This window comes from Bos mutus, chromosome 12, assembly GCF_027580195.1.
Source record: "Bos mutus isolate GX-2022 chromosome 12, NWIPB_WYAK_1.1, whole genome shotgun sequence".
Classification (NCBI taxonomy): Eukaryota; Metazoa; Chordata; class Mammalia; order Artiodactyla; family Bovidae; genus Bos; species Bos mutus.
In genome coordinates, this window is record NC_091628.1 from 73042781 (window position 1) to 73056830 (window position 14050).

The 14050-nt window shown below is 45.3% G+C and overlaps 1 protein-coding gene across 1 annotated transcript in view; it reads right to left on the reverse strand.

Annotated features, from left to right (window-relative positions):
• Nucleotides 1-14050, reverse strand: part of MYO16 (myosin XVI) — a 390818-nt gene that overhangs the window by 65605 nt on the left and 311163 nt on the right. The window contains 3 exon segments of the mRNA XM_070380864.1: nt 4771-5042; nt 7697-7943; nt 12636-12732. Coding sequence (XP_070236965.1) covers nt 4771-5042; nt 7697-7943; nt 12636-12732 — 616 coding nt within the window.

Consider the following 14050-nt stretch of genomic DNA (forward strand, 5'->3'; position numbering starts at 1 on the left):
AATTTACTGGCTCACAAGATTGTTTCCAGCTTTTCAGGCACAAAGATAGTGAGGAAAAAAAAAAAAAAAGCCCTGGCCAGACGACCATGTTTACTGGATGAAAACCTCTAGGAAAGGCACATGTTGCGAAGAACAGGACTGGGCAGAAAGGAATCTACTTCAGGGGGACCTAACTACTGGCGTCTCTACAATTTTTGACCTTCACTCTCCGGTTGCATCTCTTTGCACTCTACAGCCTTCTGAGTTCTTCAGCAGCTTTATTTCATAAAAGAAAAGATCCTGAAGTTGATTTGTGGTCTTGTTCTTATGAATGGTGTTCACCCAACATTTCAAGCAGTGATCAAATTTCCTTCCTATCTTTTGCAGAAGACAGATAATGGTGTGATACAGTTCTAGGTGCAGAAAACTCAGTATTCCCCTTGTGGTAAAACCATGAATTTGAAATTAGTGCTAATTTACTCTAGCGCCACCACTAAAAGCCTTTGGGTACTTCGGGTAAATTAGCATAGATGCTCTGGGTTAAGGGCTTCCCTGGTGGCTCAGATGGTAAAGAATCTGCCTGCAATGCAGGAGACCTGGATTCGATCCTTGGGTCGGGACGATCCCCTGGAGGAGGGCATGCCAACCCACTCCAGTATTCTGGCCTGGAGAATTCCATGGACAATCCTGGAGAGCTACAGTCCATGGGGTTGCAAAGAGTTGGACATGACTGAGTGACTCACACTTTCACTTTCTCTGAGTTAAAGTCCCCTCCTGTTTCATCACATAAAGAATCTGCCTGCGATGCAGGAGACACAGAAGTTGTAGGTTCGATCCCTAGGTTGGGAATATCCCCTGGAAGAAGGCATGGCAACCCACTCCAGTAGTCTTGCCTAGAGAACCCCATGGACAGAGGAGCCTGACGGGATACAGTCCAAATGGTCACAAAAAGTCGGTTATGACTGAACGACTAGAGACACAGGCATGCCTGTCAAAACAACACCACAATCACCAGCATCTTTATTTTGAAGAGTTGTATATGTTCAACTGAACAAAAGTGTTTAGAAGGTTCATGAAAATTTTTTAAATGTACAAAAATAAAAAAATTTTTTTGTTCTCTTTAAACAAATAAAAAGTTAAAAAAAAATCAGTGCTGTCTATAATGCCATATACAATGACAAGGAGGAACCTGGAGATTTTTCTACTGAGCGCTGCTGCTGCTGCTGCTGCTAAGTCGCTTCAGTCGTGTCTGACTCTGTGCGACCCATAGAAGGCAAGCCACCAGGCTCCCCCGTCCCTGGGATTCTCCAGGCAAGGACACTGGAGTGGGTTTCCATTTCCTTCTCCAATGCATGAAAGTGAAAAGGGAAAGTGAAGTCGCTCAGTCGTGTCCAACTCTTCTCGACCCCATGGACTGCAGCCTACCAGGCTCCTCCGTCCATGGGATTTTCCAGGCAAGAGTACTGGAGTGGGGTGCCATTGCCTTCTCCTCTACCGAGTGAAGTAAGTCAGACAGAGAAAGACAAATAGCGTATGGTAACAGTTATATATGGAATCTGAAAAAAAGGGGTACAAATGAGCTTACCTATAACATGGGAGTAGATTTACAGAATTACAGGAGACAACAAACTTATGATTACCAAGGAGGTAAGGCGGGATAAGTTGGGAGACTGGAACTGACACACACACCACTGTATATCAAGAGATAAGTAATACAGGTCTGCTGTATAGCACTGGGAACTCTACTCAATGCTCTGTAATGACCTACCTTGGGAAAACAAGCTAAAAAGAGTGGCTGTGTGGACACGTATAATTGATTCACTTGGCTGTACACCTGAAACTAAGACAGCACTGTAAATCTACTAGACTCCAGTTTAAAGAAAACATCAGTGCTGTCGGATCGACTTTTGTGATGATAAGAAATTTCCCACCAGCTGCTCCGGAGTCCTTGGCACTGATGACTGAGAAACTGAACTTTAGACTTTGCTCACTTTTAATTATTTTGAACTGAAATAGCCACTAGTGGGGAGTGGGCACTTTCTGGACACCTTCGGCTCCTGCGATGATGGCGTAAAGAGGACCAGGGCCACTGCTGACGGACGGCATGCTAGACGCTGTGGATCGGAGCAAGTGAGCCCGAGTCCTAGAGTGACAGATGCCGGCCAGCACACCTGCTCTACCCAATGAGTCAGGTTACTCTTCCTATCTGTAAAGACCCACTTAAAACACACTGCCGAACGCAGGGATTCACCTGGAGCCTCAGGAGACATGTGATGGCTGTCAAGCCCTCAGGATTAAGGAAGAAGCACTAATGTGGATCGTGAAGAAGCAGCAGATTTATGGACTGGCCCTGCCTCTACGATGTGAGTTCCCCCCGGGGTGGGCCGCAGTGGGGAGACACCAAAAGCATCTCAGAACCACCTGTGAGCTGAGATTATATTTTAAGAACCTATAATTTATATAAAAGTCTTGCAAATTAATGATATCACAGCATGTTTTTTAAACAGGCAGCATTTAGCAGCTTTCTGATTCTCCATGTAGAAGGAATCTCAAGAGTTTTACACCTGGGGTCTTTCTTGCTTCCTCTTCATTAATCTTTTTTTTTTTTTTTTTCCTGTCATTTGCTTTTATGTATATTTTTATCCCCTGTGGTTCTTGACTAACATTTTTAAATTGACATTTGCTTTCTGCTACACATAGGAAAGACTCTCGACTGCAGCCTCAATACTTTGTCTCCCGTCCCTACTGTGTGACGAGTTGGCACCTGACTTCTCCAAATTCTCAATTCCAGGGCAGGTAGACTTCTCATGTACACACAGGCAGAAAGCATGTTTAGGCTTTACAGGCTATTGCAAGGCCTGTTTATACAAATTAATAGAGTTCATGGATGGTGTTCAAATTTGGTTGGGGCTCCATCTTATATACAAGATTGCAAATTTTCCATCTTGTTCAGTACTTTTTTTAAATTTATGATGCTGTCTTGAGTCTATATTTTACATTTTCCCATCTCATTGTGCTGTGCTGTGCTAAGTTGCTTCAGTTATATATGACTCTTTGTGACCCAATGGACCATAACCTACCAGGCTCCTCTGTCCATGGGATTCTCCAGACAAGAGTACTGGAGTGGGTTGTCATGCCCTCCTCCAGAGGATCTTCCCGATCCAGGGATCGAACCTGCATCTCTTATGTTTCCTGCATTGGCAGGCCAGTTCTTTGCCCCTGGGAAGCTCCTCCCATCTCATTAGGCTTAGCCTTTTAGATGCTATTCTTCCTTTCCTAACATATCCCCCCGGCCCCAGTTTTGTTTCAACCACAGTGATCTGCTCTATAATCCACTGTAGAAATCTACAAGTAATACTGGGGAAGTGGGCCTGATCTACCTTCTCAGGGAGCATATTTACAACTTGCGGAGACTATAAGACCCTTCTAGTTTGTCTTGTACACTGAGAAGAAGAGGAGAAGGGCTTGCTCCTTTGGAAGGCCTTCTCTTTCTATTTATTTTCACATCTAAATCCACCTGAAGGCTCTCCTCCAGACGGTTTCTCTCATGTTTTTGCTATGTCCCATATTATCATGATGCTGAAAACACACATTTGTCCTCTTCTCCCAAAGTAATGAATTTCTCCTTCATCTCCATCTAAGCATTACTGTAACGTGACTCATACATGACAACAGCAATTAAAAAAAATTCTCCTGAAGATCTATTCTTTCTAAAGTAACGGATGAAGAGCGCCTTTGAAGATTACTAGGGTCAAGTCCTTGCTGTGAAAGATCTCACAGACCAGATTTCTGGTCCATGGTCTGCCCATCTCCTTGGTGTCAAAGATGAACTTATGGCTTTGCTGAGCTTTTGCATTTTTGGCTCATTTATTTACCAAAGAATTTGTGTTCCCTCCTCTGTTCATGTAATATTTTCCAATGAAACCTATGCAGCCATCTCATCTAGACTCTCACCTGGCATCACCACCTCTTTCTCTATTTCCCTATGCAGCCGTGGTCTTCTAAAATACTCTGTGTATTTATCTGTCTCTTGTGTTTTCCATCTGTCTCCCCCACTAGAGTGCAGGCCCCAGGAGGGAAGGTATCTTGGTTTGCTTCATATATTGTGCATCCTCCTGGGCCTAGAATGGGGCCTCACATTTCAAGGGTGACAGCTAAAATCTGAGAATTTGTTAAACTTTTCTGCAAAGAAGGACTGCCTCTGCATTTCATAATTCTAAAAATTAGTAATTAAGCAATAACGCCACATGAACTAACCTATGATAAGTTTACTTGAGAATAAACTGTGGTTTTGCCTAAATATGTCTAGACCACCAACGCAGAAACTTTTGTTGTCTGGTCTCCAAAATTTCACTCATCGAGTTCTGCCGAGTCATGTTTCTCCCCTGCGTGAATTGGTTCAGTTACTGTGTGCAGATAAAGCAGGCTTAATTTTTAATTAGGTTGTGATAACAGGGAAGCCAGATGAATCTCTTTAGCTTTCTAATTCGCAGAAGTTTACATGGACTAGCGACCGACTTTCTGAACTGTTCTGTTTAAGGCTCCTCATTGGATGTGGAAGTTGGGATAGGAGTGAAGGAAAGTGATATATAAGTAGCTTTTCCCTAAGAGGCTTAGAGATTTGAATTAATATTCTTTATCTTTAATGATTAAGGGGCCCCTGGCAAGCCAAGGATGGATTTAATTCTATTAGAAATATACCAGGGCGGCAGTGCTGCACGGGGCACCCAAAGGCCGGAAGTCAAGCATCCATGACCCAGCGGGGCAGCCCCTTCCCTCCCCAGGGCTAACCTTCATTCGCCGAGTCCCTCGCTGCAGCCCATAGGCAGGCGCTCACAGCCTCGTAGGAGGCGCTCAGCCGCGTGGCTGGGTCCCTCTTTGGCTTGGGCGGAGGCTGTTTCCGTGGCGACGGGAGGCCGTTGCCGTCATCCAGGCTGAACACCGAGTGCAGAGAAGGGGGCCTGGAGGGCGGACCGGCCAGGGACTGGGTCAGGCCGTCCACTGCTGCGGGGACTGAGATGGAGCTACAGTGGAGACGCCTGGGTCTGCTCTTGTCTTCAGCTCTGTGGGGAGAGAATGAACACGCAGAGCCCCAGCGGAGGGACCCAGAGCCATCATTCAGATGGTAGCAGTGAAGCGGCTCAAGCACACGTCATCTCGGCTCTTGGGTAAATCAGCCTTCCCGCGAGGCTGGAGGATGCCTGCGGGGCTCCGGTACCCAGGGCCTCTAGAGGCAGCCACTCCATCCTTCCAGCCCCGCTTCCCCACAGATAAGCACGTGCGAACCTCATCAGGATTACTTCAGAAAAACATCTCACCCAAACCCAAGACGTCTCAAGGAGTGCCACATTTGCCATCAGGCATTCGCTGAGTCAATTTTTCACACTCCGATTATTAAGCAAATCAAAAAACCAGAATTTCAATCTGAATGATAATTTCTGGGAAATTCATCTTAATAGAGAGTTACTGATGCATCAATTGCTGGGAGTTCATCACTGCTCATCCTTGCAAAAGAGTATATACTTATAATGATCAAAGATTTTCATTTTCCCTGTCTCTCTCTCTCTTTCCCTTGCCATTTAAATTCCATCAGCAATTATTTAATTATGTGCAGAATTGTTATTTTTCTTCTGTGGCTCCATCTGGTTGCCCAATGCCAAGTGAACTGCTGGTATTCAATAAATAAATAGACAAATACTTCTTCACTTAATTTTATAGCAGGCAAATGAATACATGATGAAATTGAGAAATTGGGGTGGCTGTTTAGCTCCAGCAGAGAAAATAATAAATATTATTCTGGAAGTCATATAAAATTAATAGTTATCTGGTTAAAAAAAAATTTCCTTCTGGCTTCACATGTCAATGTAATCGTGTGTGAGGGAGATGCCAATGCGTTCATTTCACAAGGAGTCTCGGAGCATTTGTTTTTATAATTATATCTTTGTGTGGCAGAGAACCAACAGGGCTGGGATCCACTGCCGGGCAGATCAGACGCCCGTGTAGGAAATGAACGAGCTGAAGATGAAAGTGTGGCACTCGGAGGATAATTTGTTTTCCCTGTAATGTTTAATTACAGTTTTCCGTACAAAGGGAATTTTTTCAGCATTTAATCACTGAGATAGTTGAAGCTAATTAGTGAGGGACACACCACCATTTCCACTTTAATAAAAAATCATTTGACATTGCAGTCAAGGCCAAGGGGGGCAGTCATCTGCAGTGAGGAGCAACTAGATATTGCTGTGTTCCTATGGGAAAGTACCTCCCTGAGACTTTGGGAAGGTCATGTACACACTGCTATATTCAAAGTGGAGAGCAACAAGGACCCACTGTAGAGCACGTGGAGCTCAGTGTCACGTGGCAGCCTGGATGGGAGGGGGCTGCGGAGAATGGATACATGTATATGTATGGCTGAGTCCCTTCACTGCTGTTCGCCTGAAACTACCATACACTGATAATCGTCTATGTCCCAAATACAAAATAAAAAGTTAAAAGTCTGGGGAAAAACAATCTTCCTGACAGCAAATTAGGATGGAAAGGACCAGGGAGGGCTATCAGGCACGAGTATCGTCATTTGTCACAGGGAGACAAGAGCGGTGACGTGGAGAAGGACCTGGATTTCTTCACTTGTTTATTTCCAGCTCAGCATCCACCGTGAACTCTAAAAGCTTTCCCTGAAGCTTTCCTTACTGGCAAAGAAGATGAGCGAGCTTCCTAAGGGAAATATAATACAGGCCACCACCGATCAAGCTCACTGCTTTTGTGTTTTTAGAGTGGCTTCTCCATTTTGGGGGTCAAACTTTCAGACGTTTCTGTGAGTCAGCCTTATTTATATATATGACACTTGCGTAAAGATGTCGAGATCCCAGCTATACGTTTTTGCTAAGATGGAAATATTAGAGGACTTAAAACTCGGTTGGTGAGGGACTTCCCTGGTGGCCCAGTGGTAAAGAATTCATCTGCCAATGCACAGGGCACGGGTTTGGTCCCCAGTCCCAGATTATCCCACATGCTGTGGGACAACATGGCCTGGGCTCCATAACTACTGAGCCAGAGCCCTAGATCCTGTGCTTCCCAACTAGAGAACCCACCACGATGAGAAGCCCACTCACTGCACCTCGAGGGTAGCTCTCGATACCCGCTCACGGAAACCAGAGAAAACCAGTGCAGCAGCAAAGACCCAGCACGGCTGATAAAGAACGAAATAAAAAATTAAAAAAAAAAAAATCTTGGTGCTGGAGGTGGCAAATGATACAGGCATTAGTGTAGCAATTATTTCACGTGGCCTGAACTAACACACAGAGCATCCGTTTTCTAGAAGGAAAGCCCAGGCAATGTATCCTTTCAGATGTCAGGAGGTTTCACTTTACACAGTGGGCATGCGTATATGAGTGTTCTTCTCCCTATGGTCACGTGTGATTGAACTTTACATTAAGAGCTATCAGCACTGGGACTTCCTTGGGGTCCGGTGGTTAAGACTTCGCCTTCCCAAGCCACGGGGTGTGGGTCTGATCCCTGGTGAGGGAGCTGAAATCCCACGGGCTTCGTGGCCAAAATACCGAAATATGAAACAGAAGCAATATTGCAACAAACTCAGTGAGGACTCTAAAAATGGTCCATATAAAAAACCATATTTTGAAGAGCACTATGGGCATTTTCTTGCTCCCCCCACCCTGATGAACCACATGGGTGATGGGAGCTGGACACCGCCCGCCTTTACCTTTTGGAGCCTTCCTCCTGCTTGCCCCTGGCCTCCAACTTCTCTCTGTGGAAAGCAGCGTTCATCTCGTTCCGAAGCCGGTCATTCTCGCGGGCGATGTCCGAGGCGTTCTGAACAACCAGGGCGTCATAGGTCTTCAGCCCCAGGTCCTCTGTGACCTGCAGGAAGCTGTTGATGGATGTGACCTCCTGCTGCCGTATGCTCCTTTTCTGATGCAAGTGCTGGCGGGCTAAAAATCCTCTGACCACTTCAGTGAAAGAACACAACGGTGGGTCAGAAATCCAGACGTACACCCACAAGCCACAGATACATCATGTCTAAAGAATAAGTGTTAGCTGCTCAGTCGTGTCCGACTCTTTGTGACCCCATGGACTGCAGCCCGCCAGGCTCCTCTGTCCATGGGATTCTCCAGGCAGGAATATTGGAGTGCAGTTGCCATTGCCTCCTCCAAGGGATCTTCCTGACCCAGGGATCAAACCCAGGTCTCCCACATTCCAGGCAGAATTTTTACCGACTGAGCCACCAGGGAAGCTCTAAAATAAAATATTCTTCACCCAGTCTAGGACTTTACTAAAACATTCTAATATTGTCTTAAAAAAGATACCCACACTTTTAGGAATGACAGGAATGGAGGTAAAAACCCTTACCCTGACTGGGCAGGTAATATCCTGACAAAGCTCCCTCCTTCTATGGTAACACAGTCTGGACATTGATGGAAGGAAGTCCAAACCCCAGAGAATTCTGGGTGTGTCCCAATGCACCAACTGCATTATATCAGATTATAACAGAAACCTCTGAGGCCCCTGGAAGTAGTCTCTGAGAATGTCATGCACATACTGTTCACAGGACTGGGATTTAAGTCGTAGAAAAACCAGCTCTGCATTTAAGGCTCTGGGAAGAGATTGTGTAGAAATATGGGGCATCCTTCTGCTTTCTGGGGAAGCAGGGCTAGAAAAACATGCAAGAATCAGGGGAAAAACAGGTGGGTGAACACACTTCGAAATCACTAATATGTCAGTAACAAATGTAAGACTTGCAAAGAAAAATCATGCCCGCTGTTCAAAGGCACTGCCACATGCCAGGATCCCATCCCATCTTTCAAGGCCCAAACTCAACGATCACTGATGTACCCATCCCTTCATTCTGTGGGCTTTCCAGGTGGCACTAGTGGTAAAGAATCTTCCTTCCAAAACAGGAGATACAAGAAACACGGGTTTGATCCCTGGGATGGGAAGTTTCTCTGGAGAAGGAAATGGCAACCCACTCCAGTATTCTTGCCTAGGAAATCCAATGGGTGGAGGAGCCTGGCGGGCAACAGTCCATGAGGTTGCAAAGAATCTGACACGCCTTAGCAACTCAACAACAACAAATCTTCATTTCGTACCCAAAGAAACAGAAGCTTACTGAGGTTAAGAAAATTCCTCCAAGGAGACATGGCCAACCAACAGTAGAGGCCAGGGTTCGAATCTCTGCTCTTACGAGGCCAAACTCCATCATGCAGCCCTGGAGACATGCTCTGGAGCTCTCCAGATGGGTCACAACAGGGAAGGTGTAAGGAAGTGTGTTTGGGATCAATACAAGGAAGACATTTCAAACAATGAGCAAAGCTGGTCAATGGATCAGGCATGTCATGGGAAAAAGGGTCAGTTCCCAGTCCCTGGGCAAGTTAAAAACAGGATGGGCCCTGCTCAGGGAGGCTCTGACAGGTGTGGGGGGTGAGGGGGAGTGGTTTCCAATAGTTGCCCAGATGCGTCTCTTCCCAGTCTAAGTTTCTAAGACTAGAAGGAGTTGTTTGGATTATAGGAAGAGCTATAATTATAGGGAAAATTAATGTGGGTATGTGCTCAGTCGCTCAGTCATGTCCGACTCTTTGCAATTCCCATAGACGGCAGCCCACCAGGCTCCCCCGTCCCTGGGATTCTTCAGGCAGGAATACTGGAGTGGGTTGCCATTCCCTTCTCCAAATGTGCTATAAAGACACTTTATTCTCCTCTGTAGGGAGGAAATTACCCTGCAAAACATTAAGTGTTTTAAAATATTTCCTGGCTATGGGAGGACAAATGTGTAGGTATCTACATATGTCTAGGATATTTACTGAGATACCTTGACTCTGTTCAAATTGTTAATCAGCCATATCACAATACAAAATGTTTTTGGTTAATAAAAATAAATTAAAAAAATTTTTAAAGGGTGGGAAGGTGGACACAACTTTCTACAATTATGGCTTCAGAGGCAAAAAATACACAAATGTCTAAAATGCTCAAGGGCTCTTTTTTCTCAGACGGCAATACTAAATGTTTAGTTACTCTGAAATGCGGTTGTATTAACTGTAGAAACAGTCATGCTGAACTAATCTAAAAGAGAAAAAGATTAAACAGTGAAAGGTACAATCAGACTTCAGGAATATAAAATGCAGAATAAAACGCAGAAATATTAACCATGTGACAGGCACAGGGAGAGAGAGAAGCAGAAAGCCTCAAACTGGCCAGTTGACTTGCTCATTTGAAAAAGAGAGACTGTGACATTTTGGTAGCTGAAGGGAAGGGTATATTCAAGATGTTTAATCTCTCAGAATAAAGAGATGGTTAACGTGGACAAGCCAGACTTCTGACCTCCGACTACAGAAGGACAATTCACTGGATTTGTGTTCACCCGGGAATCCTCTGTCTGCTGTTCAGACTCTGTTTTCCTGCACTTCACGCCAGTGATCGTCAAAAAATTTTATTAAAATTGTTATAGGAGTTGCTAAAATGTGGCATCTTTACTACGAGACAACTAATGAACTAAATCTGCCACAAATAGGTAATTGATTGTCTCTTTCTGACAATTCCATGCAGGGTAAAATGAAGGTATACAGTCAGAGGAAAATTTCTGTTGGGAATAATCTGTAATTGAAATGATTAAACTTAAGGAAGTTACAGCTTTCTTCCACCTAATATTTACAAGGAAAACCTGAGAACTCTTGAAAAACTGGAAATGACTCCAGATGCTATAACTTCTGAGTGAATTTCACATGTGCAAAAAGGACCGAAGCTATGGTTCCAAGAGATGTAAAAATAAAAATCAGTAAGTAAATACTTTGCATTGAAGAGCCTGTAAATTAAAAAAAAATGCTTTTACAGCCATTATTTCATTTATGCGATAGAAAATTATGGTTTTTATCTTGGTGCCATTTTTAAAAACCCATTCTCGATTTTTATCATTAGAGCTAAGGAAAGAACCACGGTTCTGCTCATTTCTTGTTTCAGCTCTGCAGGGCTCAGAGACTTAACACTGGTAACCAACCCGAGGAGGCACTTCTAGTGGGCACCTGCTGGAGGGCAGAGTGCACAGTCCTCTAATTACACGTTCCAGGAGAATGTTCATGCTAGTTGCTCAGTCGGATACAACTCTTTGAGACTCCATGGACTGTAGCCTGCCAGGCTCCTCTGCCCATGGGATTTCCCAGGCAAGAATACTGGAGTGGGTTGCCATTTCCTCCTTCAGGGGATCTTCCCAACCCAGCGATCGAACCCAGGTTTCCCACATTGCGAGCAAACTCTTTATCATCTGAGCTACCAGGGGAGCCCTGAAAGAGTGATGTGTATAACAAGGGGGTGACTCCACAGCCCAGGGCCTAGCATACTCAGTCCCACCTCCAGCCCGAGGCTACAAATACACGTTCAGATTCAGCGGGTCTGGGGCAGGCGGAGCCTGAGACTCTGCATTTCTCACCAGCTCCCAGGGGATGCCAGGTCTGACCACACAAACAGGAACTGCAAAGGTGGTGGTCAAGAGTGGACCTGTGAGCCCAGCCTTTCCCTACACTGTGTATATAAGCTATATGTGTGCTTAGTCACTCAGTCGTGTTCGACTCTTTACAACCCCATGAACTGTAGCCGACCAGGCTCCTCTGTCCATGGGATTCTCCAGGCAAGAATACTGGAATGAGTTGCTACTTCCTTCTCCAGGGGATCTTCCCAACCCAGGAATCGAATCTGCGTCTCCTGCACTGCAGGCAGATTCTTTAACATCTGAGCCACCAGGGAAGTCCGCAAAGGAGGCCAGACCAGCCTAACCCAGACAGAAGCAAGGAGTGCACATAGCTGGGAGTTGGCCCTTTCCTCACCAGAGGCTCCTCCCACCACCCCGATCTCCAGGCTGGTCAAAGTGACCTCAGGGGACCAGGCAGAGAGCCTGCCATGTGGTCTGGGGTTTGGAGGAGTGGCTGCCAGAGGCTGACTGCAGGAGTAGCCCAGGAATCTGAATGCAGAGCTGCACCCAAGTGTCACATGGGGCTTTTCCCCCCCACTGCAGGTGTGGAGGTGCCTTCTTCTTGTCCTGTGTTTCTTGCAGGATCAACAAACTAGTTATTTTCAAGGTGTGCATGTGTGCGTGATCAGTCACTTCAGTCGTGTCTGACTCTTTCCAACCCCATGGACTGTAGCCTACCAGGCTCCTCTGTCCATGGGATTTTCCAGGCAGAATATTGCCATTTCCTCCTCCAGGGGATCTTCCCAAACCCAGGGATCAAACCCTTGTCTCCTGTGTCTCCTGCATTACAGGCGCATTCTTTACCCACTGAGCCAACAGGGAAGCCCATTTTCAAGGTGAGGGATGCATCCATTAAAAGATACGTATATTCCCTCTTCCAAATGATGGCTTAGGTGACAATGAGGCACAGAACTGCAGATGGAATGACCATGGAATAAAGCACACTCTGATCTAGAAACAGGTAAACAGCCAACTTAGCCACAGTGCTTTCTGAACTCCGGAAACCTATTTACTTGCCCAAAGGTGGTGCCATGGGATGGATAGACGTAGGGCCATGGCAGGGTCCTCTCTAACGTAGGTCCCCCAAAGATTTAAATGTGGGGGTTCACTCAATGGTTTGTATTTCACAGTTCAGCAAAGTTCAGAACTGTGACTGCACTGTGACTGTGAAATGTGTGACTGTTACCTTTTTGGCAGGTGATAATTTTTCTCTGCAGCTGGCGGCACAGATCGTTCAGCTGGCTGGCGTGCCAGTATTTCAGGAACACTTTCCGAACTCCAATCTAAAACGCAAACAGCAGGGAGACATTTAGCAGCAGGAAGATGCCAAAATAACAACGGGAAAATATTCAGGCAAGAGATTTTTTTTTTTTCTTTTCAGAAAAGGATTAGCAGGAGCAAAGCTAACAAAAGTAATTCCAGTACCTCCTCTGTTTTTTTAAAACATTTTTCCACTTAATCAAAATCTCAAAGCTTTTGCCCTAATAAGTATGTTTTCTGTATGTAAACAGTGTCACTAACGTTTGCAAATACCCATCCACTGCAGTTGGGGTGGCTGCGCCAGGCAGTCGAAAGGAAAACACTGGTTTTGACTCTTTACTGGAAGATACAACCATTCCCATGAATGAATTCCTAAGTTCCAGAGCTAAACTCTTATCTTTCCTCTTTTTCAATCCTTTTCTTTCCTCATCTCACAGTAAGGAGGGCAAGTCTGTGAAAAGGGAAAAAAACCAACCAACAAAAAGACCATAAACAAAACCTACTTAAAGCTGACACATGGAACTGTTTCATGGCAATGGTTTTTTCCTACTACTCCATGTATTATTATAAACCAAGTGTTTACGCAACTGCAACTGTAGAACTTCAGCACAAAAGTAAAGCGTCTCCACACAGTCGTCTCTGAGCAATAATCTCGAGGTCTGCCTGAACAGTAGCCATACCATGAGCATTCTTATCTAGGGTTTGAAAAACGGAGTTTAGGCATATTACCGAATCAGCTTCTACTGAAAGCTCTGGTGGTATACAAGTTGGCCCAAATGTTCCACTATTGATGAAGACAGCTGCCAAAGAATGTTCTTAAAAACACATAACAATAAGCCACAGCCGTGCATTTTCACGATAATTTTCTGGTGTGTTATGTTTATTTTCTCAGAATTCACAGGACTGGGGTAGGTGTGAGGACTGTCCTTCAGAATGGAAATGCTTACAGTCTCTTCGGGGAAGCAGAAGTGAATCAGTGCAGAAGAGCCTGGGAAATACTAAGATGAAGGGGCTGTGGATGCTCAGAGATGATGTCCTGTTAGATAAGAAAAAACACGGCCTGGGCAGACCTTGTGATACTGTTCATGGTCATCTCCTTAGCACTGGAGACAAGCACCATGGAACACGTGCTCCCAAGCATGGGCTGTGAGCACTGACACGCTGACCCTTGAAGCCTGTGGCCGACCTCACAGGGACACGAGGCTGGCACAGGTCTAAACACCATTAGGTATCAGAGAGGCTGACAGGTCAGACTGGTTATCAGACTGCAGAGCCTGAGGTGATGTTATGAAGCTTTTCACATGGAAGCTGAGTTGACTCCCAGACATACTTTGTCACATT